The sequence below is a fragment of the Adiantum capillus-veneris genome, chromosome 20 (assembly GCF_014529385.1).
Source record: "Adiantum capillus-veneris isolate H3 chromosome 20, ASM1452938v2, whole genome shotgun sequence".
In the NCBI taxonomy this organism is placed as follows: Eukaryota; Viridiplantae; Streptophyta; class Polypodiopsida; order Polypodiales; family Pteridaceae; genus Adiantum; species Adiantum capillus-veneris.
This window is the reverse complement of record NC_140950.1, coordinates 94811692-94837448: the sequence shown is the minus strand read 5'-3', so window position 1 is coordinate 94837448 and position 25757 is coordinate 94811692. Positions and strand designations below refer to the sequence as shown.

The 25757-nt window shown below is 44.8% G+C and overlaps 1 protein-coding gene across 2 annotated transcripts in view; it reads left to right on the top strand.

Annotated features, from left to right (window-relative positions):
- Positions 1-3277: 3277 nt before the first annotated feature.
- Positions 3278-25757, top strand: part of LOC147432929 (peptidyl-prolyl cis-trans isomerase FKBP16-1, chloroplastic-like) — a 35544-nt gene continuing 13064 nt past the window's right edge. Inside the window, exons 1-6 of one of the 2 annotated variants that reach the window (XR_015185582.1) lie at positions 3278-3428; positions 3529-3702; positions 4344-4378; positions 4851-4944; positions 5030-5090; positions 5176-5221. Coding sequence is in view for 1 of the 2 variants with exons in the window: in XM_086492671.1 (XP_086348797.1) it covers positions 3352-3428; positions 3529-3702; positions 4344-4378; positions 4851-4944; positions 5030-5090; positions 5176-5221 (487 nt within the window). In the remaining variant the exon portion in view is untranslated. The remainder of the gene's footprint in view (positions 3429-3528; positions 3703-4343; positions 4379-4850; positions 4945-5029; positions 5091-5175; positions 5222-25757) is intronic. The other variant, XM_086492671.1, reaches the window with a different exon arrangement.

Below are 25757 nucleotides of genomic sequence, written 5' to 3'. Positions count from 1 at the left end.
CTAGGCACATGTCTTACCACTACGTTTGTGCACACATTTTGTTATGCAAGGAAAATGGTAACATTATATAGAGTAGTTTGGTCCACCCACGATCTTAGTTCACACCAAGTTCACTTATGCTCTGTTCACATCCGCACCTCCATAATACGATGCACCTAGCTTGGGAAGTTCACATCTAGTTCACAACGAGTTCACGTTGTTGGGGGATATGCATTCGAAACATGAGCCGGGAAGGCGCGGGGCCTCTGGCTGTGAGAGGTGTGTGTGAGAGAACAGTTTAGAGAGAAAGCTCTTTCAATCACCGCAATCATCAATAAATTGTAGGTACAACTAGCAAAGGTGGGCCACTAACGGTGTGATCACTAGGGTTAATTGAAACCTAGGAGTTTAAGCTCCCTTTACAAGATTAAGCGGGCTATTAATGGCTTCATGACTTATCAATCATGATTAGCAAAACTTAAATTGATGATGATGATGAAGCTTCTCTGTAGATCGTTTTTCTTGCTTTAATTGCCCTCATGAGCTCCGCAAAGCTCCTTCTTTGATTGCCAAAAATTACCTTCGTTAGTTGCCTTCGAGAGCTCCGCAAAGCTCCTGCTCTCTAGCATTCTTCTCCTTTCAATCCCTTCCTTCTTTTCTCTTGCTTACTTCGTTAAGTCGATGGAGAGAGAGATAACAAATTGAGTATGAGGGAGAGCTATGGAGATCCTTCAAGCTCAAGGTTTCGCTTGTGGTTGATATTCTTCCCGAGAGCTTTCACCCCTTATGCTCTCCTTGCTTGTCTTCTGCCTTGCTTAGGCGCGCGCCTAAGCAAGAGAGAGAGAGAGAGAGAGAGAGAGAGAGAGAGAGAGAGAGAGAGAGAGAGAGAGAGAGAGAGAGAGAGATGCCTTCTGTCATAATAATCAATATCTAATTCTCCTAAATGATTTTCTCATATTAAACTGATCATTTAATGTGGGGAAGTGCCAAGGGAGAAAAAGCTAGAATATTGGTTAAGTTAGCAGACCGGCCACAGTAGGGATCCAAAGGAGGGAAAATAGGGATCCAAAGGGGGGGGCCATCTGCAAAAGAGCCATGTGAAACAATGGGCCAAAAAGACCCTAAGGTTCAGCCCATTAAGACTTCCAAAATGCTAAGGTTCCAAAATTCAAAGGTTGTGTCCAAAGGTCAACCCTAGGGAAAATTGGATGCTTAGTGTGTGCCCAAAAAGTCTTTCTACATCCCTACATGGGAGGGGGCGAGCCCCAAAGCTAGGGGATGAGAGAGAAAGCCACACACACACACACAGGCTCCCTTTACACAAAGGGAATGAGGGACACATGTCAGCTCCCTAGGCCAGATGCCCACAAGGTGTGCCCAATTCCTATTGGAAGACCCTTGAAGTGGACCAATGAGAATTAAGCTAGAGTAAATCTAGTCTAATTAATTTAAAAACATTTAATAAAAGAAACCAATAAGAATTAAGTATCCTAGAAGACTATTGGGCAGTCTCCCAAGGGGTCCAATGAGCATTCAGGAGCCCCATGGCTTGCCTGCTTCCTATTGGCCAGGAGGCAAAGGGGTCCAATGAGAGTTTAGTTTAATTATTTAATTACCTAAAGCTTTCACAAAAGGGGAAAGGGGGACACATGTCAGAAGGCTATCACTTATGCTGCTTAATCCCTATTGGCTTGACCTGGGGAGGTCCAATGAGGCAAAAGCCAGACTTACTTAGCAGCTAGGGCTCGCCCAAGAGAGAGGGGGGGCTGATTTTTGCTTGGCATTGACACACACACTCTCACACTTAACCATGTGTGAAGGGAAAATACTCTATCTCCTCCCAAGCTTTAATGGAGAGCTCATCACCTACTCCAAGCTTGTGAGATAGAAGCCTACATCAACACTCTCTTGGCATGTGGATGCAAATCCAACCAAGAGCCAAGCTTCAATGCATGCTCATCTTCTCTACCAAGCTAATTACTAAGCTAAGCTATGCTAATATGAGTGATTATGTGAGGAGATGTACTTCTTTCTCGTAAGATACTTCTTTTTCCTCTCAATCTACTCTCATACCCTGCTAGCTCTCACCATCTTCGAAGGTGTGTGAGGTCTTGGGTCTGAGAACGGGGATAATTCAAGTTGTGTTTGATTAAGTGTTTTGCTTGGTGTATGAAGCTTCCATCTTCATTGCACTAGCTAGTCTTGAAGGAACACAAAGAATTGTATTGTACAATGTCTCTCTTGATGGGAGAAACCATAATACAAAGCCTTTTGGAGGGGGGACCGGCTCCATGCAAATCCGGTCCTCAACTGTTGTCAATAGCTTAATTGCTCTCTCTTTTGAAAGTATTGTCGATACTATCTAACTAGGTGTTATGCTTTTTGTTGCTCTCTCCACCCAAGCACTCTTGTAATTCTCATTAGGAATCAACTCTAATGAAATGCCCACTATGTTCATGCTAAATTCCGCTACACAAAAGATTTTAGGCCATTAAATGTTACACCTTCTTCTTCCCAATCTCCCCACCTCGAGCTCTCACCACGGGCCTTCATCTTCCCTCCTCCACATTCCTTCAACTTCTCTACTCTCCTCCTTACCACCAAGCCACGAGATTCACCCTGGGCTTTCTTTAAGGTCTCTTGGGATAGTTTCCTACGACATTAAAACAATCTTCTTCTTATTCTTCTCCTTCCCTCGTTGAATTTTTTCCTCACATTGAATTAAAAAAAAACTTTTCTTAAAATAGCCCCTCCCTAGGTTAACAACGACGGCACCGTCGTTGTGAGAACGGTCTCTGCTGATGTGGCATGCCGACTTCAGACCAACACCAAAACCGCTGTCGACAGTGTCAAATGGAGTGCCCTTGCGAGCTGGTCAATTCTCATCTCATATACGAGCTTTGCTAAGTAGGAACCGGTCCTGTGCGAGCCCAAATTTGCGCTCTCTCTCTCTCTCTCTCTCTCATATTAGACATACTTATTAGCTAAAGCATTGCTGATCCTCACATTAGGCTTATTGCATATCTCGGTCAAAGCATTGCAAAATACATTATTTGTTATGCATATCAATCAAGGAATTCCAAAGCACCGTATTCATCATACATATAATTGAACTTGCTCGTTACTGAGCCCCGGTCACTACTCAATAAACATGTAGAATTCAATTAGACTCAATCTACATCTTTTTGTTCTTTTTTCCATCATGGAAGCGGATCTGCATTACAACCTTTGCCCGACTCTTTCTAGAATTGCAGGGTGAGCTGATTCACTTGTAAGAAGTAGTGCAATATATGAATTATCTGCGTGCCTTTTGAAAAGTTTTAGCTGACGTAATTCCAGTTAGCGAGCGCTATCTGGCTAGCGCACACGACTATGGCAGCTACTGCGTGCATGCACGTGGTGCCCTCTCCAGCCTCTCTCAAGCAGCTCTCTTCCTCATCTACCAACAAGTAAGTAGCTCACCCGATACCCTCTACTCTCCCTTTCATTGTACAGTTTTCTTCTCCTGTTTGCAGGCGCCCACGTGCTGTCCTTTGTCCTCTGTTTCAGGTCTTCAAGAGCTAGCCTTTTCACAATCACATGTGAGTCTTCGTCTCCCAAGCCAACAAGAAGAGTTGCTCTCACCTCGGTTCTTCTGTGCGGTGCAGCAGCTTCCGTTCCTGCAGCTGTTGCCTATGAAAGACCATTCTATGTTCCTATGATGGAAGGACCAGACATCCCCGGGTATGCAGGATCCTTGATTGTGTTGTGAAGCAATGAAAGCACACTACGCACATCAGAATGTTATAATTCGGCAGTTTGGAATTATACTTACATCATGGTTGTGATGAGTAATGTATGTTAGCCTTAATGCAGTTTTGCACGGGTAGGGGTAGAACCCCTGCCTCTTGTCAGCTATCTTGGCTCGACATAATTAACAGCAAGCAGCATTTGTCCTGCACGATTTGGGCTGCATTTCAGAAATCGGGGGTAGAAGACGGGGTTTTCCAACTCTGCCAAAATAGGAAATGGAGGCAGCGTTTGCTGGTGTGCGCATGCTGGGGTTGAATGAAGCCCGTGCGGATGCGCCCTTACTCCATTTGCACCCCTTTCATGTTTACACCAGTGACAATGGTATATCACCAATGACTAAATGTTGCGGTAAAAAGAGAATGATATAGTAAAAGCATAAAAAAGTCTGCATTTATTATCAGCTATATATGTTGCAACTTCTTCATCTGTTTCTACCGAGAATAAGCATACACAACAAGCGGATTTAATTTACATTGCTTATGTATGAGCATTACACTTGTGGAAACATCGGTCATGCCACATGCAATGTGTAGGAATTTGCAGTTTACATGACCGTCAGTCATCTCTTGCAGGTTCAAAACAATGGACACTGGCGTCATGCTCCAAGGTGGGATAATGTGCTTATCATCACATAGGTTGTACTTTCCTATCATCTTCTCATTGCTGTTATTACCCTACTCACGAGGTGACTAACATCACACATATTATCTTTAGCCACAGAATGTTGCAGTATGCAAGGCCATTTGCCAAATAGGAAGCAGATATAGAATTTCAATATGAGAAGAGGCAGATATATCATACATAAACATTCATAGAATCGCACACACATATGTCATTGATGAAAGGAAGTATGTATCTTTTCAGTATTGCCGTCGAATTATTCACTTGTATGTGCAAACTAATGCACAATGCATTGTACCAACTTCACAATATTTTATGGGTGCCAAAGGGAACACCCATTTGATGAGATCGACGCTTTCAGTGTGACACTTTATCACCAAAAAAACCAGCTCTTTGTTATTTCCATATTATATACTATGTTCAGTTCAACATCTTCACGAAAGCAAAGGTTGTTTCAGATATTGTAGAGGGGTCTGGAGCCATTGCAAGTGAAAATGATTCTGTTGAGTTCAACTATGTCTGCAGGCGGGCGAATGGATACTTCGTGTACAGGTTAGGTTGGTAATCTGATATCACATACTGTTGCTTAGTTTAGCTTGTGGGTCAGTTTTACAGATTTACATCTCTTTCTTTTCAGTACGGTCGACCAGTTTACAGGAGAAAGCTCACCTATAACTTTACCTCTGAGTGGGGGGAAGGTGAGCCAGCTTGTTTTGATGGTTTTGGGTAGTTTCAACACCAGGAAGTGCATTTGATTGAGAATATTCTTTATTACTGTTGTAGATGATAGCTGGACTAAAAAGTATCTTGGTGGGAATGAAACCTGGAGGTACTTTCACATTCAAATCCTCATAAGAGTATTTTTCCTTGTATTAGCTTTTTTCCCCCTAGAAAAAGACCCTTCGATTAGTTAAGAAAACTGCCCAGTGGGCTACAAACTGCCCCTACGAGAGAGGGCTAAATCAAAATGTGGGGAGACTCTCCCAATGAAAAGATAGAATATGTACAATGACAGCTAAATTAGGGATATGGGAGGAGGAAACAACCACACTGGTGGGCAGTAATGCCATCGAGGCCCCCCATGCACCATGGTGAAGAAGGGCCCTGGGGCCTGGACACCAAAGACGCAGGAAGGGCTTGTGGCGCTCCTGCGTGTGGTTGGAGCTGCCCTAAAGCCTCTCGAACTGTCCTCTGAGTGTGTGGATCAGCTTCAGCCAAATGTCACGTATAGTCTCTGCCGGTGGGACGGGTCGTGCCTAAAGATGTGGAAGCATTGGGCTCTGCAGATGAACCAAGAGTGTTGCAGATAAGCTTCCCGCTCTCAACAACACCCTCTATCTTTGCTCCACTCTTGAAGTACAAGCTTTGTGGTGGGTTGGAGTGTAGGCCGGTCCTCCTATGTCACTATCATCCTGCTAACTAAAACCGAAGTGCTAGGCTTGTGAGGGTGTAACCAAACCTACTGTGCCATGGGGCAGTCCCACAGATAGTGGCGTTGTGTCTCAAGTGGGTGGTCACAGGCGGCACAGCTGCCGAGTGGCCATCATGCACCAACCAACTCCCAACTGCACTAGGTCGATGGGCGACTAGCCAATGGAACATGGTGACTCGCCTCGGTTGTTTGTTGTCCCACAGGCGCTCAAAAGTCTGCCAAGAACTTTGATGTGAGACTCTCCTGCCAATGATCTGCTGCAGCTGTGCGAGCCTCTCTCCGTGTAGTCAATATGACATCCCAGCCATGCTGTGTACTAGAAGAAAGGGGTCCCTGGGTGATGGGCTGGAGTAAAGGGATCCCACCAGAACCACTCCCTCAGGTCCCACTGCACCCTCACTAGAGGGTGGCTCCGGGCTCATAACCGCCAATGTCTTGTCTTCAGCTTAAGCTTACGGTCAGGATCTATCACACAAGTCCTCCCACCGATGCCCACAAGTTGAATCACTGGAAGCAACACTGCCATGTTGGGTGCCTCGGCCCGCTGGATGAAGGCTTTCCTCAACTAGAGGTCCTCATTACAACTAGAGCTTGTAGAGAGACCCGCTCAAGAGGGGTATGCCACTGTTGACATAGCCTCTACAATATCTTGACACATGCTCTGCAACTCCCTTCATGTCTTTCATCTGAAGACTTTGAAGCTCTTGAGGATGGCCATCGGACCCCGAGAGACATGAGGTTGGCTACCAACCATTTGGCCTTGCTGTGTGGTGACCGGATGGTTCCATGTAAGTGGTTGCCTCAAGCGCTCCTCAGACTTCAGTGCATGCGGGCTGATGTTGCCCCAAGGCCTCTTCGTAGCTGCTCCCAAGACCAAAGCAAGCTCAAAGAAAAACGGTCCTCCCATCTCCTGCTCAATCCCACTTTGCGTAGCTCTATGGAGATCCAATGGGTGGAGGGGCTCCATGGGCTGCCTGTCTGTGGGACCCGAGCACGAATCCAATGAATGAGTAGCTCCTTCCAGGACTCCTTCCCTGGCAAGAGCCTGTGACAATGAGCTTCCCAGGGAGGGTTCTACTCTGCCGTGCTTGGTCGATGAGTCCTAACCCTCCCTAAGAGCAAGTTAAAGAAAGCTTGGCCCTAGCAGACTGTGTCTTGCTCCAATCACAAAAAATTCCTGATCAACCTCTTGATGTAAGAACTCGAGAAAATCCAGCAAGACGAGATGTACCACATAGTAACCAAAAGCACCTGGCTGGCCAATACAACCTTGCCAACCATAGTTACCAGGAACGGGAAACCGGAACAAGAACGCGGAACGGGAACGCCGAACAAAATGCCATTCCCCGGTACGGGTACTCGCGTTTGAAACACGGAACGGGAACTTGGAATGGGAACGGGGAACGGAGACCTGAAAACGGCCATTCCCTGTTACTATGTTGCCAACATGCGAAAGTCATGCCGAGCTCCAGTAAATCATTTTTCTCTTGATGGAAAGGGGTGATTGTCACGTGCACATCTAACCCTATGTGTATGTAGACAAGCTACTTCATGACATGGGTTCAGTTTAGTTCAATTAGCTTAGGAAGTGTTCTGGTACTTTTATGAGTGTTCGCAGACCGTGCATGTCCAGGCAGTTAGAGTAGATGCATATCCTCTGGTTGCACACAACATGATCATCAAATTACCATCAGAATCCATCAGGAGCATTTTTTCAGTGCACAGACTTATTTTCCCTATATTAGCCATTTTTCACTTATTATTAATAAGTGACTTTGTTGGGAAACTGGGTAGGGCAATTTGGCTAAGCATATATATAAGAAAAGCTAGCGCTAGCACTTTCGGGTAGAAGAGGCAGTAGGGACCAAGTGTCCAACAGAGCACCTTCTCAGCAAGACTCCCCGGTAGGCAACCTAGCGTTTTCCAGCCAAACAGATCAAAGACCAGCCTAGCGTTTTTCATCAAGGACAGCCCAGCGTTTTGAGACAGCAGATCAGCTTGGCATTAGCATTTCGCAGTAGATTACCTGGCATTTTTGCAGCAACAGCCTTGGCGTTTTTGCAACTAGTAGATCCACTAGCGTTTTGCAGATTCTCCGCGACAGTTTAGCCAAGCACATCAGCGTTTTCCCATTTTCAGCATATAGACATCGCAGAACAGCCCCCAAACCTCACAAATCTCACCTTCCCGCAACAGATCTTTACCGCACGGTCAGATCGGCAAGAGTTTGTAGATTTAGCCCGCTATTCACAGATTTCAGCATCTGCGTTTTCAGCGCGTCGTCGTCGCATCATCGTCATCGTCGTCGTCATCGACAGAGTCAGAATTCAGCAGAACAAGATTTGCAGATTTCAGTCCTTAGCGTTTTCAAATTTCAGCCCGTCTCGTCGCAGTCCTCATCGTCGTCGACATCGTCGGCAAGTCCATAGCATTGTAGAGATTTGTGCAATCAATAGTAGACCACTTTTGCCATAGAGAGTGGGGCCTTCGGAGGAGGGTTTTACAACATTCTGGTGTCGTATTCTTCTCTCTCTATCTCTCAGTCTCAGCACCTTCATTCACAGTGTTTACTACTTTGTTTGTGATCATTTGCACTCTCTCACTAAAGGAACGGAAGGCTCTCCCTTCTGTAAGTAAAAGAAACCCTTGAGCACAGTTGGGAGCACTCATCTTGAGCAAAGTTCGACATTCATATCCGTTGCACCTTACATTGGTAAGAGAGCTTTGGTAGTGTTCTGTATCACTCAAGGAAAGAACCACAATTTTTTTTTTTGCTTGTTGCGGTCGCACGTAACCCAAGTCCACTGGGGCGTGTCGATTCATAATCGTGTTTTTGAAGAGTGACAGGAAACCCAAGAAAGAAGGGGTTGTCTAGCCTCCCCTTGTTTCTCTTTTCACTCATTGAGAGCGGACCGTGCACTTAGCAGCCGGCCAATCGACGTGTGGTCGGAAAAAGCAACCTTGGTGTGAGCGCAAGGCCGCTAGGAGGTGCGCCCACAGGAAAGAGAAGAGCTCGAGTAAGAGAAGATCCTTCTCTAACACAGATTGCAAGCTAAAGAAGAACCTCAAGAACCTCAAGAACGCAAGACCCTCAAGAACTCAAGAATCCAAGAATCATAAGAATCCAAGTTTCTCGTGAACTCAAGAACTCAAGACTTCAGCGTGTGGTCATCACCCGAAGTGGAATGGATACTTCGCATGGAGGTGATGAGCATAAAAGTGGCGAAGAAGAATTTTCCCCACCAAGAGGTTTTTCTGACCCTCCCCCTTCTCCATCTACGCCAAGGATTGCACCAAATCCTATGGAGGCTTTGGTCAAGACGATGATGGACATGATGAGACAACACGAAGCGTGGCACGAAGAAAGAATGGCAGCCATAGAGCGTGAGCACAAAGAAAGAAAGAAAAGCCAAATTGGATCGCGAGCGCGAAGAAAGTCGGTTAGAGCGTGAAGCGCAGAGAGACCAACACATGCAAGAGTTGGTCCCACTATTTTCTAATGTGCAGGTGAAGATTGAAAAGAATCAGGAGAAGGAGACTCTCTCGGTCTCTTCTTTTCCAAAGCACGACGCACATGATTTGCATGATCAAGATTTGATTATTCACGAGCATGATGATTTGCATGATCAAGATGTGATTATTAACGAGCATGATGATTTGCATGATAATGATGTGATTGTTCACAAGGAAGATGGTTTCGTTGATATTTTGTCTAGTGAAGCTAACCTCATTACAGATTCGATCAATCACGAAGAACCGATCTTTTCTCTCAAGTCGAGGTCCAAAGAACCCCCACAGGAAGTATTATGTGTTCGAATGATTAGTCAGCATGCATTGTTCGAGTGTTTCATTTGTGATGGTTTCTTGTATTTTAATCACCGTCCTTATGTGATCCCTTTTCATAGGCATGCCGTATCGTACAATGAACACAATTCACTCATGAATGAACACGGATGAGAAATTCACATTCCATGTCTCTTCCTTGGCATGACAGTCTTAGAAAGAGCACAAGAAGGATTGAGCATCAAGCATTGGCATTTCCATTGTGATTTGCCACAGTTGATCGATTTAGATCAGAAATTCAAGATTCGACCCTATTTTTTGTGTGTTTGATGAACGGTGTAACTATGTCAGACTTTGTAAATAATTAATATATTTACGAGAAAAGAATTATTTAATTAGTTGTGTACACATCAGAATAGATCTAGCAGTTCTGGGACCTCAGGTGTCACGAAGACGTGGCAACTGCTAACCTTAGTTGTTGGTTTCTTTCCAATGATTTTTGTTTAATTTTTGAGACCCTCTTTTTGAAGTTGCAAATGGTCGGACATTGTATGGCAAATGTGAACGGTAGTTTCACCCGCAAACGGGAAGTTGGTCGGCACTGGAACTCGTAAAGTAAAAGGATGTCTAGGCTCAGTTCAAAATCATGTAGGTCCCCCCGTCGCACTTAGCAAGGTGGTGGATACTAGGAAGTGAACTCAATAAAGGTATAAAGTCAAGGTGGGGTCACCAACAGAAAGTATCCGACAGTTGGGCCACATTGTACTTTTGGATGCGGTCCCAATGAGGATAGATGGTCAGAAGACTAGTGAGAGCCCAACGGAAGCATCTCCTAAAATTTAGGTAACTGCTATTTTGGGCCACGAAATCTATTTGTGTCATTATAGCTTCAGAATGACAAGGGGAACATTTTATTACTCTGCTGCAAAGTCAACTGATGCACCCGTTGAGAGATTTTTAAGCAGGAAGCCCAATGCGGGGAAATTGCATGTATGAGTGCCAAGTGGCACGTTTTGGCCAATTTACCAATTTACCAAGTCTGGGAGAAGAGAACTCGTAACTGACTCTTTGGAGCAGTTTTGGAGGCTGTTAACTGTGATTTTCAGCCATTTCTCTCCATTTTTGAGCTTCCCATGACCTTACCTAGGATCAAGGAGCTCATTTTCAGCATTGGAAGGCATCAGATGCGTGTTACTGCGCTGTTTTGCTGCGTTTTCAGCGATATGCAGGTTTTGGTAGCCATGGAAAACTTCCCCTTTTTGCATCTATTTATTCACAGATGCTTTACAGGTCAAGGGCAGCAGAGGGGGCGCTCGATTTATGCTGGGGGGGATGCTTCATTGAGAACCTGTCACAGGTTAAGAGTTATGGAGTGCTTTCTTTCCCTCTCATGTACAGTGTGGTGCTAGGAGTGATGTCCTGCAGGCTACACACTGCTCTCTCTCTCCCCTACGTGCAGTTATGTGATGCCCCACAAGAGGGCTCTTCATTTGATTGATGTACAGTTGTGTGGGTTCATGCTTTTGTGCTGAGGTAAGAGCCTCCTTGAGCAGGAACAGGGGTAGCTAATTGCTACTCCAAAGCAGGCATCGGTGAGGGTCATAACCGTATAGGTGCGTTTTCAGCGCTGTGTATGCGTTGTAAATTGACTGTTTTTCAGCCATATGGACGCTAGAACCATTGGGAATCGTGCCCCACTGGCTGAGGACAGTTAGGGGACTGTTTGGGACTGAAAACAGGGCAAAAACCAGTAAATACAGCGTGCTGAATTTACTGTTTTTTGGTAGGAATCAGAGGTTTATGCCAGTGGAAGTGAGTTCTAGCAGGGGAATTGGTTTCGCGCAAGTTTTGGGGCTGTTATGTTGTCGAAATTTGGCCAAATCAAGTCGTATCTAGTTGGATATAGACAAAGGATTCCCATGACTCTACTTTGTAAATTTACCCTCTCAAAGTATAAAGAAATACCGAAAGGGGCACCAATTTTGGGGTCTACAGGTTGTCGGCGTCTGCTTGGAGCATTCTAGCTTCCGAGCCGTGTGTGCGCATAAGTGTTCATTCTCGTCGCAGGTTCTCTTTGCAAAGTACTCTGTGTGTGTGTGTAAAGTAAAGAATTTCGGGTGAAAGCCAAAGCCTACCGCCCCACGGGCCGGTTTCATCAGGTGCGCCCAAGTTTGGGCCAGTGCACCTCAGGGAGACTTTAGTAGAAAATACCATGAAGACCTAGTGATTGGAAAATCGGTTCTTCAATGAAAGGGTAAGCAGTAGCCTCAGGTTTCAGGCTTAGAAAATTACGCGCGCTAGTGCAAGCACATGAATGAGATGGGGTCCTTAGAACAACAGTAACCCTAAGGCCTGAATTATTTTTACGGTCTTAGGATAAGTCAATTAAATTATCTTAAATGATTTGCGCTGGACCAAATGGCCGGACAAGTGCGAACAGGTAATGCCAGAGCAGTGTCGGTATGGCATTGTGCTGGGGAGCAGCTAACAATTTCATTAGTAGCATGTGTGTGCAATTGTGAGTTAATCTGTACATTTTATTAATAGCCTAGGGACTTTTAAAAGTGAAAGTTGGAGGGTTTTTAAAGTTATTAAGTGTGCCACTTGGCACACTTACCAGTGCAAAACTACCTCTCTCACTTACTCTCACCCTCTCTCTCTTCCTAGCGTCCCCTCTCCCTGATGGCTATTTAGGAGCACCCCCTCCCCCATTTCTCAGTGTTGGTAGTGCTTCTACCCCCCCTATTGTGAGTATGCTCTACGCATTGGAGCCCTCCATGGAAGCTTGAGAGCAGCCCCTTGCGACATATGTGGTGGCCTCGTGCTCCCATTGTCTAGAACAAGGGTTCCCATAGCCATAGCCAGCTTTCAGTAAAGTTTCATCGCGAGAAGTTGCAGCGGGCACTCTCTTCGTAGAGTGTGGTGGCTGTAAATTCTCTGTTTTCAGCCTTAATCATCTCTTTTAGGGTGAATTTTAGCAAAATACACATAGAATCTAGTTCTTCTCTACCTACACTACGCATACACAAAGTTTGGTGCGATTCCATCGCGAAAAAGGTCTCTATTTCAGCTTTGGAAGGTGCTCAGGTAACATTTTCAGGTTATGTGCAGAAAATTACAGCAAGCATGTATGCGTGCATTTTGCATGTTTCTTCCTTGTTTTTGTTGCAAGAATGATTATGCAAAAAGGGACACAGTTAGCGGAAGGTAGACTCTCATTTTCGAGAGCTTCTGTTGAGTTTTGGTGGAAGATAGACTCTCGTTTTCGAGAGCTTCCCAAAATCTCATAGCAGAGGGAAAATCCTCTCAGTATTCTGAGAGTAGCTTTCGCACTCTCTTAGTCAGAAGCAGAAAAGAAAGAATAGAGGACGCGCAATTGCCCTGCTCCTGTGCTTGTAAAGATTCTCCCTTAGTAATAAAGATAATCTCTTTATGGAGAGGGACCAGCCCATCTTCTGGTCCCCAATGATGTGTCAAGCTTTCTCTCTTTCTCTCTCTCTCTCTCTCTCTCTCTCTCTCTCTCTCTCTCTAATTCTCTTGAGTATTTGAAGTACAATTAAAAGTCAGTTTACACTTCCGTATTTTTGTGACAAACGGTTTGGCACTCCATCACTATGTTCATCTACATTGCATGCATAGTCTTTAAAGAAGACTAGAATTTTTCCAGTTACTTTTCATGGAATGGGTATGTTCATGTTTTTGTGTTGGAAGTGGTTTCAGGAATTTTCATCCTCGGAGATTCTTGAAGAAGATAGATGCATGACTATAGACGAAGTTGAAGCATTGAAAGAGCCACATGACTTTGTGTCGGTTTCGGTGCGGCCGAAAGAAGCAAGCTGGGAGGTATGGTTATCAAGCTAAGGATTGCATAGTATTTAAGTGTGCGATGGCCAATAGACCAACCTTAGCATGGACGGACACACCTCGAGTGCCTGCATTGATGCGGGCCCCACCTCTTGAACAAACGTCACAACACCTTAGGGCCCAAAATGTTGTTCAAACAACACTTACCACCTCCAGTGCTAGGACCGCAACCACCACATCCAAGGATCAGTTATGTGAATCAAGTGGGTTGTGAGTCATCTATTGCTTGTTTGGAAGAGTTTGTTCGCAGACCGTGCAAGTCCAGGCACTTAGAGTAGATGCATATCCTCTGGTTGCACACAACATGATCATCAAATTACCGTCAGAATCCATCAGGAGCATTTTTTCAGTGCACAGACTTATTTTCCCTATATTAGCCATTTTTCACTTATTATTAATAAGTGACTTTGTTGGGAAACTGGGTAGGGCAATCTGGCTAAGCATATATATAAGAAAAGATAGCGCTAGCACTTTCCGGTAGAAGAGGCAGTAGGGACCAAGTGTCCAACAGAGCACCTTCTCAGCAAGACTCCATGGTAGGCAACCTAGCTTTTTCCATCCAGCAGATCAAAGACTAGCCTAGCGTTTTTCATCAAGGACAGCCCAACGTTTTGCAAACAGCAGATCAGCTTGGCGTTAGCACTTCACAACAGATTACCTGGCGTTTTTGCAGCAACAGCCCTTGCGTTTTTGCAACTAGCAGATCCACTAGCGTTTTGCAGATTCTCCGCGACAGTTTAGCCAAGCATATCAGCGTTTTCCATTTTCAGCATATAGACATCGTAGAACAGCCTCCAAACCTCGCAGATCTCACCTTCCCGCAACAGATTTTCGCCGCACGGTCAGATGTGCAAGAGTTTGCAGATTCAGCTCGCTATTCGCAGATTTCAGCATCTGCGTTTTCAGCACGTCGTCGTCGCATCGTCGTTGTCACCGACATAGAGTCAAAATTCAGTAGATACAAGATTTGCAGATTTCAGCACTTAGCGTTTTCAGATTTCAGCCCATCTTGTCGCCGTCCTCATCGTCGTCGACATTGTCAGCAATTCCATAGCATTGTAGAGATTTGTGCAACCAATAGTAGACCGCTCTCGCCATAGAGAGTGGGGCCTTCGGAGGAGGGTTTGACAACATTCTAGTGTTGTATTCTTCTCTCTCTATCTCTCGGTCTCAACACCTTCATTCACAGTGTTTACCTCTTTGTTTGTGATCATTTGCACTCTCTCACTAAAGGAATGGAAGGCTTTCCCTTCCGTAAGTAAAAGGAACCCTTGAGCACAGTTCGGAGCAATCATCTTGAGCAAAGTTCAACATTCACATCCGCTACACCTTACAGTGATAGATCTAGGCCAACTTGACAGCCCAAGTATTGAACTGGTGTCCTCGGGGGAATCCACCTGAAGCCCTTTTCAGGCGACAAATCGGACGTGGGAGCACTATTAACCCAAAAAGCCACTGTTTTCCGCATGTTGATCAATGTCCTCGGTGCGCAACAGAATACCTCAAGAGACTGGCCCTCCAAAAACATGCCGGAGTCATCAACAAACTCAACATCCAAAAGCTCATCTCCTCGAAATGGTAATTGGAGTCCACCCAAACCAACCTCTTGTGAAGTCAAAAATCTACTTATTGCCTCATCATAGACAAGGAAGGCAAGAGGGTGGCCTTGTCGTACTGACCGCCTGAGCATGAACCGTTCCCCTCGTCCCCTTGCCAACAGCACCTGACTATGCGCACGCCTGCAAAGATCTAACACCCCTCTAATCTATGCATCCGAAAAGCCCATCCGGTGCCCTCAAGGAAGTCCCAGTCAACTCTGTCATAAGCCTTCTCAAATTTGAGGCGCACCACAAGATTCTGTCCTCGGAGATGAGCGAGAGCAGTTGCCTCCCAATTTCCAAAAGGTCAAGATGCTGTCAAGGATACTACGCTCCTTGACAAAATTGGTCTATGTCTCAGGAATGATGTATTGAAGAAGCGGCTGATTTCTCAAACTCAGAGCCTCTACTAGAATTTTATAGGATGAGTTGAGAATGGTAATGGGACGCCACTGTCGAATCTCGTTCAAAGAGCCCCCTTCCTTGGGGATAAGATAAATCAAGCCCTCACTCATGCTATCTGGCATCTTCCTAGTGTGTAGAATGTGTTGGTATGCACTACACAAGTCTCGATCAAGAACAAGAACCTCCCAATGTAATCACTTCCGGCGAGGTATTCGACAGAAACACAGAGTTAATTGCAATCTACACACTTGGCAACATTTTTAATACTTGCAAAAAAACTGTAAAAGAGGAGAGGTTCCACGCGAGAGACATGGAGTGGCGAAGTTCCACCCCTAGACAGTACTGGCCCCAAAGACTGGCGTCCCTTTTGGTATTTCTTTATTATTGCTTCATCAAGGTATAACTCTTGGAACTCTCCTCTACTTCTCCACGTGGTAGAATGCCAGAGTGAGACCTCTACTTACATATTTAAAGGCCATTGGCCAAAATAAAAAGCTCTGCATGAAAAGCTACAGGTCTAAAAGCATCCAGGTCCAAAAGCTAGCACCCATAGGGCTGATCCGTACGTTGCTACCACGTGGCATCATTTCCGCAAAACGCGGGCTGTCCGTACAAGTGCCACATCATCATCTCTTTTACTCAATTTTGAAGAGAGTGTGTGTGTGTTTGTGTGTGAGTGGTTTTAATAAATTGGGCCCCTCTATCGAGTACTATTAGTTGTTGGGATAATCCTAGCCTATTTTTGTAAGTTGAAGTTTCTTCTGTTTCTTCTTCTTCTCCTTGGTCGGAATCTGCAAAACTCAGTCAAGTTAGTCCAAGACCCAAAGGTCATTCAGATGTTTCTAGTGCCACACAGATGATTACATATGCAAGTGTAACAATGTCAAACTTTGTAAATAATTAATTTATTTACAAGAAAATAGTTATCTAATTAGTTGTGTGCACAATCAGAATAGAACTAGCAGTTCTAGGGCCTCAAGTGCACCCAAATTTGGGCCAGAGCACCTTAGGGAGACCCTAGCAAAAAATACCCTAAAGCCCTAGTGATTGGGAAATCGGGTCTTCAATAAGGGGTAGATAGCAGCGTCAGATTTCAGGCTCAGAAAATTATGCGCATCAGTGTGAGCACAGGAATGAGATGGGGTCCTTAGGACAGTAATCCTAAGGCTTGCATTATTTTTAAGGCCTTAGGATAAGTCAGTTAAACTAATTTAAATTGTTTGTGCCGGACCAAATGGCCGGACAAGTGCGAACAGGTAATGCCAGAGCAATGGCGGTACGACGTTGTGCTGGGGAGCAGCTAACATTTCATTAGTTGCATCCATGTGTGCAATTGTGAATTAATTTGCACATTTCATAAATAGCTTAGGAACTTTTAAATGTGAAAGTTGAATGGTTTTAAAGTTATTTAGTAAGTGTGCCACTTGGCACACTTACCAATGCAAAGTGACTCTCTCACTCTCACTCTCACCTTCTCTTCTTGCTGGCTATATAAGAGCACCCCCTCCCCCTCTTCTCAGGTTGGCAGTGCTCCTACCCCCCCTATTGTGAGCGTGCTCTAAGCATTGAAGTCCTCCATGGAAGCTTGAGAGCAGCCCTTTGCGACATATGTGGTGGCCTCGTACTCCCATTGTCTAGAACAAGGGTTCTCACAGCCATAGCAAGCTTTTGGTGAAGATTCGTTGCGAGAAGTTGCAGCAGGCACTCTCTCCGTAGAGTGCGGTTGCTGTAAATTCTTTGTTTTCAGCCCTTAATCACCTCGATTAGGACTGTTTTCAGCTAGAATTTCCCTCCTCTCTACTTACTCTACGCCTACGCAAGTTTTGGGGTGATTCCATCACAAAGAAGGCCCCCGTTTCGGCATAGGAATGCGCACAGGTAAGAATTTCAGGTTATGTGTAGAAAATTACAGCAAGCATGTTTTTGTTCATTTTGCTTGTTTCTCACTTGAGTTCAATGCATGAATGATTGCGCATGAAGGGCCACACATAGCGGAAGATAGACTCTCCATTGTGAGAGCTTATGACAAGCTCTCTTCTGGTGAGAGCTTTCAACAAAGCTTGCAGAAGAGGGGAAGTCCTCTTAGCAGAAAGAGAGTGGAAACACTCTCTCAACAAGTAGTCAGAACAGAACCAAGAAAGAAATAGAGGACGGGCATTTACCCCGTTCCTGTGCTTGTAAAGATTCTCCCTTAGTAATAAAGATAATCTCTTTATGGGGGGGGACTAGCTCATCTTCTGGTCCCCAATGAAGTGTCAAGCTTTCTCTCTCTCTCTCTCTCTCTCTCTCTCTCTCTCTCTCTCTCTTCAATTCTCGAGTATTTGAAGTTCAATTAAAAGTCAGTTTACGCTTCTGTATTTTTGTCACAGCAAGTACAATGCATGAAAGAGGAGAGAAACTAGTCAAGGATTCTGGCTTTGACTAAGAGATTGGCATGGATCACCTTCTTAGGGAGAGAGAATCTGTGATTGGCCAAACGAACGCGGTGATAGATGCGTCTATGCTCTCCATGCAAAAACCTTAACCCCCAAACCCGTCACATGCTGCCTTCTGAAATCAAAGAAATCGTCCTCGATTGCAGGATAAAATAATAGAAGAAGAATGTGCATACTTTCAACATTTATCAGTCAAGTATACGTACTAGTGCAATGATGTTATTTATGCATAAAGAGATATGCTAGCTGCAGACACCTCGTTTGCGTTCGAAAATCTCAATTGGCCAAATCAAAAACATCTTATTTCCAATCAAAATGGATAGTATGTCACGGGTGTACACCATTCCAATGTATATAAAATGACATTGGATCTCATCAAAGGGCAAGTTCCCAACTGATGTCTCTTTGGATACGCTCGTTCATCCAAAGTGTGTGGAGAGTCACAAAAGTGTTACCATATACATGTGGTAGTGATGTGTGTGAACACACTAGGACCGCCGGGGCATTTTTTCCCTCTTTAGGAGGTTTTTTCCCCCGTGCATTGTATATACGCCCATCACTCTAGGGCTATCTATCTTTCCATTGCACACTAAGGAATACACTCTCTATTGTGTGCCTTGAGCTTCCTTCGTCTTCTCCAAGCTGTGTGTGTTTCTCTGCAACCCTAATTCCAACAATTGGTATCAGAGCAGGTCACGTCCTCCCGGGCTTAGTCGCCAGCTGCTCCAGCACACGCCTGCTCACTTTCTCCGATTTCAGTGAGCTTTGGCGAGCGTTCGCAGGTTGACAAATATTTTGGGGCAGCTCGAAGAGCTGGGTCTGCTCAGAATTTTGATTTGGGCTCATTTCGGCCTCCGTTTCCACTACGGGCAGTACTGCACAGGCTATTTCGTCATTTTGTGCAGATTTTCTGTCAGTGCCGTTTTCTGCATAACAGGTGCCTTATAGTCTTCTACGGTTTGTGCTATATAGCACAAGTTGTTCCCGCTCCATTTCTCCTATTTTCGGGCAGTTTTCACATCAGGTGCAGCATTTACCATGGCTGACAACAACAACACAGATGTGTTCAAGATGTTTGCTGCTGAGGACAGGTTGGATGGGGACAACTACCCTATGTGGGCTTATATGATGCAACATGTTCTTGTGTCAAAAGGTGTCTGGAACATTGTGCAGGGCATTGATGTACGTCCTGGTTCTGAAGATGTAGGCGATGTTGAGGATGTTGCAGGTCTTGCTGCAAGGATTGCAGCTGTTAGAGTTGTTTTGCCTACAGCAGAACAAGCTCGTTGGGATGTTAAGGATGCGCAGGCTCATGCATTGATTGCGTTGTCTGTGAAGCGCACCATTATTCCTCACATCCGTTCAGCAAAATCTGCAAAACAGGCTTGGGATATTCTAGCAGGTCTTTATGCAAGCCGCAATGAGGCTAAAATTGCTTTGCTGCGTAAAGAGCTAGAGTCGAAGATTATGCATGAGGAAGATGATATGGACACTTTCCTTGCTAGTGTCAAGGATATCAATGAGCAACTCATTTCTGCAGGTGAAGTCATTTCTGACAGTTCCCTTGTGCAGACTGTTCTTGATGCCTTACCAGATTCCTACCAGACTTTTGCTAGTACTTGGAGACTGATGACCCAAGGAAATCCTGAAGTTGTCAAGTTTGATGCATTATGCACATTGCTGTTGCAAGAGTCACTTTCTAGAAAAAACAGGACTAGGCAGCGTGCAGTTGAACAGGCTTTTATTGCTTCTCAAAGAAAGGGTGGTAACAGTAATGCAGCCACTTCTTATGGTTCTGCTGCGAGTGGCAAAAATTCTGTTCCTAATGCTTCTGCTGGCAGCACTTCGTCTGGCAATTCTGGTGATAAGGGCAAAAAGAAGATGCGTTGCCATTATTGTAAAGCCAATGATCACTTGATCAAGTCGTGTCCTAAGTTGAAGGCCAAAGAGGCTAAGAAGAAAGAGGGTGGTTCCACTGCAAATGCTGGTTCCACTACAAATGCAGCCATTGTTGAGTCTTCTGTGAAAGGAGATTGTGATGCTGTTGTTGATGCAGAATGGGCTTTTAGCGCAGAGTGCACTTACAATCCTGCTGTCCATGATGCATGCTTGTCAGTTGCTGCAGATTCACATGTGTGGTATTTCGACAGTGGTGCTACAAAGCACATTACCTCACATCGTGAATTGTTTACCTCTCTCGAGTCTGTCCCTCATGGGAATTCAGTCACTTGTGCCAACAACGCCTCTTATCCAGTTCAGGGAGTTGGAAAGATTGTGCTCACTGCTGCTAATGGCAGTTCCTTCACACTTGTTGATGCACTTTATGTACCTGGGATCAAGAAGAATCTCTTGTCTGTATCCGCACTTGCTAGACTTGGACTTGTAGTCAAATTTGTGGATGACAGATGTACAGTTCATGATCTCAGTTTTGGTGATGAAATTGTTGCATCTGGGCTTTTGTGCCGTGGGCTGTATAAGCTCACTTTGTATGACAAGTGTGGACAAAATTTTGCAAATGCTGTTGCAGATTCAAGGGCTATTTCAGATGCAAAACTTTGGCATGCACGTTTTGGTCATCTGAATTTTGCCAGTTTGCTGCGTTTGTAGAAATCTGATATGGTTGCTTCTTTGCCGCCTCTTGAAGCACCTATCAAACATGTTTGTGAAGGCTGTATTCTGGGTAAAATGCAGCGTTCTAAGTTTCCAAAGGATGGTTCAGTTAGGGCCACATGCAGGTTGCAGCTTGTGCATAGTGACGTTTGTGGGCCCATGCAAACTCCGTCCTTGGGCAATTACCTGTACTTCGTGACTTTCATTGATGATTACTCCAGGCATGCGTGGGTATTTCCGCTTAAAGCGAAGTCCGAAGTTTTTATGTGCTTCAAACAATTTTTGGCTATGGCTGAAAATGTCTCAAAATGTACTATGGGCACCCTCCGTTCCGATCGAGGGGGGGAGTATATGTCTCATGAATTTAATGCATTTCTGGCTAGTCGTGGGATAAAACACCAATGTACAGTGCCTTATACACCTCAGCAAAATGGTGTTGCTGAGAGGAAAAACAGGTCACTAACGGAAATGGCACGATGTATGGTCAAAAGTCAAGCTTTGCCGCATTCTTTTTGGCTTGAGGCCATCATGTGTGCCACTTATGTACTTAACAGGTGTCCTACGAAAGCTTTGCAGTCTATTACTCCATATGAAGCATGGCATGATAGAAAACCTTCTATTGAGCACATGCGTGTTTTTGGCTGTTTGGCATATGCTTTGGTGCCACAAGTGCAGCGCAGAAAATTGGATGATAAGGCTGTCAAATGTATTTTTGTTGGTTATAGTGCTGAAAGCAAAGGTTACAGGTTGTATCATCCGCAAACAAAACGTATTTTGGTTTCACGGGATGTAGTGTTTGTGGAAGATTCTGTTCAACCCTTGCTGTCATGTACTAGAGACAGTAATGTAAGCTCACAGGACATTTATGACACTTTGTTGCCTCTTTTCAGTGGTGGAAATACGAATGTAAGTTCCAATGAGGCAAATGTACAGCCTATGGGGGTTTCTGAAAATGTTTTAGAACAGCCTATTACTAATGCAGATGTACATGATGTACTTGATGAGGAAAGGGCTGAAAATGAGCAGGCTAGAGGTATGCCAAAATGGCTGGTGCACACTTTGCGTGACAGTAAATTGGATGCACCTTTATCTAGTCGTACTCGTTCAGGCTCTCGCCATGCATCTTATGCATCAGATTGTTATGCTTTGGCTGTGTCTAGTTTACATGATGTTGAGGAGCCTCTGTCTTTTGATGAAGCACAGAATTCAGAAAATTGGATTGCTGCCATGAAATCAGAATATGATGCACTTATAGAGAATGACACATGGACTTTATGTGATTTGCCTCCTGGCAAAAAGGCCATTGGTACGAAGTGGGTTTACAAGTTGAAACGCAAGCCGGATGGTGAGATCGATCGCCATAAGGCTCGACTTGTTGCAAAGGGTTATGCACAACAAAAAGGCATAGATTATGAAGAGACTTTTGCTCCCACTTGTCGTATGACTACTGTGCGTTTTCTATGTGCATTGGCAGCTCATTTTGGTTGGGATGTACATCAATCAGACATTGTTACTGCTTTCTTGAATGGTGACATATTTGAGGAAGTTTATGTAACGCAGCCTCGCGGTTTTGTCATAAAAGGACAAGAGGACAAAGTGTGCAAATGTAAGAAGGCTTTGTATGGGTTGAAGCAATCTCCTCGTGCTTGGTATGAGAAAGCTGACACTCATTTGGTTAAACGAGGCTTTCGTAACAGTCCAACAGAAAGCACATTGTATGTAAAGCGTGAGGATGATGTATTTCTCATTGTGGTTCTTTATGTTGATGATTTGCTGATCACTGGACCAAATGAGAGACATATTGCTGAATTTAAGGCTGATTTGAATGCTACTTTCAAGATGAAAGATTTGGGGCTGTTGCATCATTACTTGGGTATACAGTTTAAGCAGTGTGATGGTGGTATTGCCTTGTGTCAGAAAAGTTACATAGAGACATTGCTATGTAAGTTTGGACTTGAGGATTGCAAACCTATTGCCACTCCCATGGAAACAGGTTTGAAGTTGAGTCTACATGATGCTGGCGATCCTGCTGATGTCACTCTTTACCAAACTGCTGTTGGCTGCCTCATTTATGTATGCAACACGAGGCCAGATATTCAGTTTGCAGTCTCGCAGGTCAGCAGATTTATGCATAGCCCAGGGTCTAAGCATTGGCAGGCTGTCAAGAGGATTTTCCGCTACCTTAGTGGCACTTTACATCTTGGCTTGTTTTATCCCAAGGGGGGATCATTGCCGCCAGACTTACATGCTTTTTCGGACTCAGATTGGGCTGGTTGTTTTGACACGCGAGTGTCCACAAGTGGTTTTTGTTTCATGCTTGGCAGTTCATGTATATCATGGTTGAGCAAGAAGCAACCTACTGTGGCCACTTCGAGTTGTGAGGCTGAGTACAGGGCAGTCTTCACAGCTACGGTTGAGTGTGTATGGCTCAGACGCCTTATGGCTGACTTGGGTGTTGGACAGGACACTGCCAACACTATCTACACTGACAGTCAGAGCGCATTGGCAGTTGCGAGGAACCCAGTTTTTCATGCTCGCACAAAGCACATTGAGGTGCATTACCACTATGTCAGGGAGAGGCTCTCAGCAGGAGAGATCAGCTTGGCTTATGTGCCAACACAGGACAACCTTGCAGATCTTTTCACAAAGGCATTGTCTCGTGAGAAGCTTGAAGCTTTCCGCAAAGCTTTGGGCTTACTCCCCTTTGTGGACTGATCCTGTCCTCAGGGCATGGCACTTCCCTTTACTCATGTGCCAGCTCTCGTTCACCGCATCACTCCAGGGGGGATTTGTTACCATATACATGTGGTAGTGATGTGTGTGAACACACTAGGACCGCCGGAGCATTTTTTCCCTCTTTAGGAGGTTTTTTCCCCCGTGCATTGTATATACGCCCATCACTCTAGGGCTATCTATCTTTCCATTGCACACTAAGGAATACACTCTCTATTGTGTGCCTTGAGCTTCCTTCGTCTTCTCCAAGCTGTGTGTGTTTCTCTGCAACCCTAATTCCAACAAAAAGTGAGCATCTACCTATGGTATGACGGAAGCATGCCATCGGCCATACCATGTCAAATTCATCCGGTTAATCCAAAAGCTTCTTTATACAATTTGTAACAAATCATCATGATCTGTCAATTCCTCCGAGCATCAATGGGTGAATAGTTCTTGAATTTCACTAGAAATCTTTGTGTGTTCTTCCCTGAGTGGCGCGGTCTTTATTAGCAAGTATCTGTTTTGGGATCAAAATCTCTTCAGTCTCTTCAACTTTTGGTTGAGCGTTGTTTGAAGGTTTAGTGGGTAGTTCTCCTTTGAATGGTTTAAGAAGGCTCACATGGAAGGCATTGTGGATTTTTCAATGTGATGGTAATTCTAGTCGAAACATTGAGTGAGTTTGGGATACAACCATTCCTTGCCTTTCTTCTTTCGTAGTTGTGCCTTCTCAAAACGAGGAAAAACCAAGTCACCTATTTTAATGTCGAGTCCTTTCCTATGTTTGTAAGCAATGTGTTTTTGCTTGTCCTGTGATTTTTGCAACGTGTCTTTGACCTTGGAGTAGGTGATATCCAAATCTTTATAGGCCCAATTTGCTAGTTATAAACTCCTTTAGATTGAGGTAGGGCAAATTGTCCACCAACCCAACAAATTAAATATGATTTAATTTACAAGTTTTTGACCAGGGCTAAGTTTCGGGTGGAACTGTCGTACATCTGCCCACCCGAGAATCCGATCGACGAGGGGAATAGCTCATTGGATTCCTCAAACGTGAAACTACATGTACATCATGCCAGATGCCCCCCATAGTGTAACAACTTCTGGCAAAACACATGTACTAACCATTTATGCAAGAGGGTTTCAAAATTGGGAAATTGGCTCTAAAAGTCGATGAAGCATGTCCACGTGGCACATAGAGCCATGTGCATGTGACATTTCTAGGCTGGGCACTGCCACAAAACGAAGAATAGACTGAAGCTTTGATACCATTGTAACCGCCAAGTCACTGACAAGGTGGTGAAATCAACAACGACACCAAGACTGAATAGACCACAATAGATAGTTAAACTTGAAAAGAAAAAAAAAAATTGAAACTGTAGACGAGACACGGTGAAGCGTAGTTCTCCACAGAGATGCACTGGCCCTTAAGTCAAGCACCCCTTGCGGTACTTCTTTATTGGTTGATCTCACTGATACAATAGTGGGGAGAAACTTGGTCTACAATGTCACGTGCACGTCTAACCCTATGTGCATGTGGACAAGGTACTTCATGACAAGGGTTCAATCAGCTTAGCTTAGGAAGTGTTTTGGCACTTTTGTGAGTCTATTCGTAGACTGTGCTTGTCCAGACACTTTCTATTTCCTCTGTCAGTGGCACAAATCTATAGGAGGTCAGTGAGAGTAACGCTTTACAAAACCTCCTATTGTACTCTAGCAAGCTCTTGCACGAAGCTGAAGTAAGCTGGTGCCAATCTGTCAGGACGTCGGCTTCAAATTCATTTGATAGCCAAGCAGATGCAAACATTTGCTTGAAGTAAACCCAAGTGGCGGGTGCCTGTCCTTGCATTAACAATGTCGTCCACCATGTAAGCGCATTGTCCTTTAAGAAAGTGGCAGCTTTCCTGACCTTCGAGGCCTCTGTAAAATTCTCTTCCGCATAAGCTGTATCAAACTGTTGGAGGAAAGTGAGGGCCTTTGTCTTATCCTCGAAACCACCGAAGGTACTGAACTTTACCGCTGCACCACCTTCTTTGTAAGCCTTCGGCTTCTCTAGTGCCTCCAAGTTGTCATACGGAATGGTCTGCAACATGGGCACTGTAGTAGGCATGATCGGCACGTCTTGGCCATTCACATTTTGCGTCAGAGGTGCGATATCTGGTTGCTGTCCAGAAAAACCAGCCATGCCAAAATGACCTTGTGGCACCCCAAACTGGCCCTGGTTGCAATGGAAACCTTGCTGCATGCCAATACTACCATACATGGGGTTTGGCATGATGCCTTGCATACCCCCGAACACTGTTCCTGGCATGTACGACTGACTTCCAGGCGCATAACCAGCCATACTTTGGAACACTGATCCACCCCCGAAATACCTAGGATGTACCGTGGGTGGTGGAAAAACTGAGTGCATTGCCTGGTATCCAGCTCCCTGTCCATTCAAGACAACATGCTGGCTCTGAAAGGTGGCGGGCTGAACTGGCATAACCTGTGGAATAGGCGTTCTAGCCACCTGTTCAAGCACGG